The 5,798-nt window shown below is 39.6% G+C and overlaps 1 protein-coding gene and 1 non-coding gene across 2 annotated transcripts; both read left to right on the forward strand.

Annotated features, from left to right (window-relative positions):
* Positions 1-217: 217 nt before the first annotated feature.
* On the forward strand, positions 218-1,212 carry LOC115070724 (N-alpha-acetyltransferase 35, NatC auxiliary subunit-like; the record flags this gene model as incomplete). The annotated part of the gene is given in 2 exon segments (XM_029564629.1): positions 218-277; positions 446-1,212. Coding segments are annotated over 2 exon segments (153 nt in total), but the record flags the coding sequence as incomplete, so codon positions are not given.
* Positions 1,213-5,118: 3,906 nt separating this feature from the next.
* Positions 5,119-5,285, forward strand: LOC115070725. The gene has a single exon (XR_003849874.1). It is a non-coding gene; the product is annotated as a U1 spliceosomal RNA (small nuclear RNA).
* The last annotated feature ends 513 nt before the right edge of the window (positions 5,286-5,798 follow it).

Consider the following 5,798-nt stretch of genomic DNA (forward strand, 5'->3'; position numbering starts at 1 on the left):
AAATAGTTTTAGTTTTAGTCAGTTCTTGAAAAAGTTTTTGTAGAGTCTAAAATTAGCTGTTGTCCCTTTGATATATTTAGACAATTTCTATAGAACTGACTTTTAATTCTTTATCTTATTTTAAGTATATTACTTCCAAAAATTACACTTTATGTGCAAACATTCTCAGGTTAAAAAAAAATCTATTAATATTACTGCCTTTTTTCTATCTTATTAGGATTTTTTCTGTGAATTTAGTGAACATTCACCATGTGTTCTTTCAAGATCTCTGTTACAAGTAAGTTCCATTTAATTTAAACATTAAATGGTATGTGGATTATCCTATCTTTTGATTGTTGAATAACAAGTAGGTGTGTTTAAAGGTTGTGCCATAGGTAGTGCTATATATTTCATTGTGTTTTGTTTTAACAATGCTAAGGATTCAACCTATATCCTTGTACTGCAGAGACTCACGGGAACCAAGGACAAGATTCGATTGTGCCAATGTCTTGACTGGAGGAAGAAGGGGAACTTAACCCTTTTTCTACAGGAAATATGATCAAAGTACATCGTATGTACTTTGGAAATGTCATAATTAAAACCATTATTTTGTCCAACTGTGATACACAAATAAAAAGTGGGGGTGGGCTAGGTCAAGGGTATTTAGAGGCCAATACACAAACAGAAAGGAATACAATTTTGTTTGCTCTGTGTAATCCTTTTAAAACTTCAATGAGTGGCTAACAGGATTAAAGTTATAGAGTTCCAAGTGGCTCCAATACTGGGATGCGTGTGAGATATTCAGGAAAAAAAAAAATTAGTTCATACAGTTACAGCTGCTTTTGTTAAGGTAGAAAAAAGCCCCATAAGATTAACGACTCAAAAAATAAAAATTCCTGGCTTGGTTGGAATCTTAACTTTCCAGTTTCTGCAGGTCAATCACCTGGTCATAGGACCACCCCAAGGAAGGTAGGTTCACCTTAAGTTAGGCTAAGGAGATGGGAGAATACCTAGTGTGTTAATGAGATAGTGAATTTTGCTTGCTCAGAATCCTGCCTCCTACTGCAGTTCTCGTGGATCTGGGTCGCAGACAGGTTGGCTCTCTGTAAGTCCTGCTGATTTTCTGAATTCTTCAGAAAAGTAGAATTATTCTCCTTTTCTTCTTCATATGTCTTTTCTCAGTATCCTTTCCCTAATGCTTTGGGCTGCCCCAGCAGCTTGTATTTCTTTACTTTTTCTCTAAAGCTTCCTCCCTACCATGTGGCTGCCAGTCTGCCAATGTCTGACCTCTATGCAGGCTCTAAACAGCATGGCTTCATGGCTTTTTCCCTTCTCCCCTCCATTGTCCTCTTTGGGGCAGCTGCCAAGATTCCCAGCTTGCCTGCCCTGAAGATTTTTCCTTAAATTCTAATAAAATTGTCCTAAAGCCTCTGTTTGAGTCTGTTCTTAAATTCTTTTATGAATAAGACTAAGAGCCCTCTAGCGGACACTGTTTCTCCCCTGTATTGCTATTAGTCCAAAATTCAGACTCCAGCCCTGGTGAAATACAGTTTGAGTTGGTCTGTGTGTTGTGACTTTGTGCTGTCAGTCTAATAGGTATTAAGTAGCATTGTAAAAATAAAATGCTGGATGGGGTGGCACATACTCATAATTGCAGTTCTTGGGAAACAGATGCAGGATGTTTGAGGATATCCTTTTACATGGTGAGACCCTGTGTTAAAAACAAGAAACCCTCAAAAATATAAATGCACACAAGAAATTGTAAAAGTAGTGCAGAAACGACTTTCTCTCTTGTGTACTATTCACGCACATCTTGAGTGTGTGCTGTCTTTTTCCTAAGCATTCCTGTCTCCCCTAATGCCTAGGCTTAAATTTGTATTAAAACTATTTCTTAATGAACCCCAACTTTTCTTCATACTAAAAAAGAGGAAAAATGAAAGAGGCCTGTATAGCAATCATGCAGGACCACCCCAGTGTCAACATCACCCAGGACCCCCCACGAGTGTCAACACACTCCATAACTATAGCTCATTTGCAGTTTCAGCAAACTGATATTGGTGTGATACCTTTAACTGCTACTGACTTGAGACTTTACCAGGATTTTACTGACCTCAGTATACACATTTCTCTATATGTCAGTGCTCCTTCTCATGCACAGATTTGTATAGCCATCCTCACAATCAAGATACAGAACTGCTCTCTTACCCAAGAGATGGCATTCCCCCACCCCCATCCTGTTCACATTCTCTGGAATTTGATGATCTACTCTCTATTTGACAACATTGGGGGGGGTCTTTTTGAGACAGGGTCTCCCTGTAGCCCCAGCTGTCCTGGAACTCACTATGTAGACCAGGCTGGCCTTGAACTCACAGAGATCTGCCAGTGATCTGCATCATGAGTGCTGGGATTAAAGGCATGCACCACCATGCCCGGCTTAAATGACATTTTTAAAAAAGGAAAAGAACAGAATGAAAAAGAAAACATCAAATGCATCTCAAAGGGAAGAGAAAAGTTTTGTTTCCGGCAACTTGTACAGAAATGTATGTGTGTGCACTGCTCCCAGGAGACATGTCGGTTGAATGGAGACACATTCCTTTGCCTGAGAGCTGCCGTCGTCCTCCAAGTCTTTGATTAATAACTCTTTGCTTCACATTTGGATGGAACTTCACCATCTGGACCCTACATTTTGGAAAACTGTGTTCAGATCTGTAAACCTGGGTCCCAAGGGAACAAAACAAGGAACCATGGTGTGTGTGGTGGGGGCAGCGTACGCTACATCTTACACATTCTGAGCTTCCCCCTGGCTGTGAGGGCCAAAGCCAGGAGAAGTCAGGAGATAAGCGTGCCCCCAATTCTATTGATTCCCCAAATGCTGTTCCTGGAGGTTTGTTTTTTTTTTTCATTCTGTGCCACTGGTATGTGGGGGCACACTCAGATAATTTCAGGAACATTTAAAAGATCCACTACATTTTAAATAAGATATGTTCTTTAAAAGACTATGTAGGTGTTCCTTCACTTATGGTGGGGTCATGATCTGCTAAACACATAATTTGAAAATACCATAAGTAAAAAAAAATGTGGTTCTATGGAACACATTGAAATTAAAAGATTTCTACTAAACGTGTATCATGTGTGAGCCATCGTAAAATTGATAAATCATTAAGTCAAACCATCACAAAACTATCTCATACTATTCCATCTATTCATACTAGTGTCAGGGATGATTTTTTCACAATATTTTACCAAGGTATGTCTATCTGGTTAGGAAGCAAATGAATAGGTAAGAGTTCTCATTTGTTTTCTTCTTTGTAATGAGTTAAAGAAGCACAGTGCATTGTGAATGGCATGGATTTGGCAACTTTGTCATATGCTTTCAAAAACTCAAGCAAGATTCCTCCATAGAGAATTTTTTGGCGTCCTGGTAGTCATGATGTTGATGGGATTCTGCTCACAAGATAGTGATGGCGATTTCAGTGTGAGAGGCAGTGATGAATGGATGGGTGCCTAATCTAATTTTCATTTGTTTGCTTTGTTTTGTTTTAAACAAAACAGGTAGCCTTGAACTCATTATATAGACCAGGGTGGACTTCGACTTGAAGTAATTCTCCTGGTTCTGCCTCGTTGTAGATGTGAACCACCATTCCTGGTTTGAGTGTATCCCTGGCCATACTTTCTTCATGTTGTTGTAACACTTGGACATGAGTTTGAAATATGTCCCACAACATGCCATTGATCCATTTACCAATCAGTGAAGGGAACCATCTAGAGCTGAGTAGGCCACTCTAGGGGACTGAGTTGTTCACAGTAGAGTGGGCCATCTGAACAGATATGAATAGGCAGATTTTGAAAAAAACTATTTTAATGGGATTTTTGCAATTTTCATATAATTTGATGGTGTTTAAATTCCCCCATCTACACCTCCCCTTATTGCCCCCAATCCACCAATTTAATGTATTCACACAAACACACACACACACACAGCCTAATTTGTGTCCCTCTTAAATGTCCTTCAGTGTGGGACGATCCCCTGGAGCCTGGTTAACCCACCAAGAATCCCATGATTGAAGGAGACTGCCTCTGCCCCTCCCAGCAGCCATCTGTTCCCACAGCTTCCTTACATGGGGTTGGAGCTGCTTCTCCACTTCCTCATGTCTATGTTGTGAGTAGGCAGTTTTTGAGGCTGAGACTTTGTAACAGCTAGTCTGGAATTATTGATTCATTCAGGTCTCTAAAAATACTAAATACTTCTCTATAAGATGCTACTTTAAAACTTCCTATAATCACTGAGATGGCCTCTTCTGAAATTACCTTTCTTTATATCAAACTCTACTGGAGCAGTCTTCATTTGTATCACTGCTTGAATTCATTTTATAAAAACAGTATGTCCTGTTTACTGCTAGTTTCTTTCCACAATACAATGAAGACAAGTGCATATATTTGGATTATATGCAAGTTTATTCATTTTCCTAAATGCATAATCAAAATTCTTGTTATTGGCCATTGCCTGTTCTGTGAGGGCAATCGGGGCATGTATCTATAGCCCCAAGTAGCCTTTTTTACTTACCTGGCAGCTCCCTTGTGCTGTGCACAGAACAAACATCCAGTCTGTATCCATCCTGGGTAGCACATCTCTCCAGCTTCTGTTTCCTTGTTTCTTTTAATAGGGGATCTCACTAGGTTGCCCAAGATACCTACACATTCCCAATCCTCTTATCTCAGGCTCCTGAGCAGATGGGACTATAGACTTGAGTCACAGTGCCCAGCTCCCCTGCATCTCTTTATTTAATCAAACATGCACAAAACATTATCCCACAGTACAGGTTCTTGTCAATCAGCAATGACAAGGCCATTCATACTCCTCCCTCATTCAAGTACCATGGGATTTCCCCAAGTGTCCTTCCAGGCTAAGGTATTTAAGAGTTGCGTGCCTGCTCCATCTCTTTCCAAGCTGCAATGATGGTAGAAGACACTTATGCTATGTGACATTCTACAACAGGCTGTCTAATTGTATCACACTTTGCAAAGATGGACTGAGGGTGTGATGTTCCACATCACCCAGCCTGACATGTCATATGTGCCGAAAGCTGATTCCTACTTTGGACACAGACATTTTCAGCCACCTATAAAATGAAATACCTGATACTTACAGGAGAGCTACCATGATCACAAAGGTAGTTTTCCCAGAGAGAGGCTTATCCATTGCACTCTAGATGTGCTGAATCCTGCGATTTCCCTATTTCCCCAAACGTGGGATGCTTAAATGCCTAATTTGTTGTAGTGGGGGACTGTGTTCATACTCTCCCCTATTAAAAACAATAAAATAAAATATCTGTTATACATATATGATAGAAATGGCTTTTCAACATTGAAAGTCACTACATTTTATATGATGAACATAGCAATATTTTATAAAGGAATTTTGTGAATAATGCTTATAAATTTGGACATAATGTTTATAAATTTGGGTGGGTTTTGGAAGATTCTTGCAGCAAAGCAAGCTACCTGTTTGGGGTACAAAGAGTAGGGGTGGGAATGATTGCAACAGAATTACATAGTGTAAAGCATTATTTTGCACTTGCTTTAGAAAAACTCAGTTGTTCTACTGGAACCCTCGCGTATGTGTGTGTGTGTGTGTGTGTGTGTGTGTGTGTGTAAATAAAACTCCTACAAAATTTCACCAAAAACCACACAGTAAGAACCAAGGAACTACATCAGACTTGAATTTTCCCTTTGTCTCTTATATGAAGGGATTACTTGTTTGACTCACACAGACTCACTCTGTGTTCACAAGAGGTTCCTACTCGCTGTTTATGTTTGGA

The sequence above is a fragment of the Nannospalax galili genome, unplaced genomic scaffold (assembly GCF_000622305.1).
Source record: "Nannospalax galili isolate Female #2095 unplaced genomic scaffold, S.galili_v1.0 scaffold3698, whole genome shotgun sequence".
Classification (NCBI taxonomy): Eukaryota; Metazoa; Chordata; class Mammalia; order Rodentia; family Spalacidae; genus Nannospalax; species Nannospalax galili.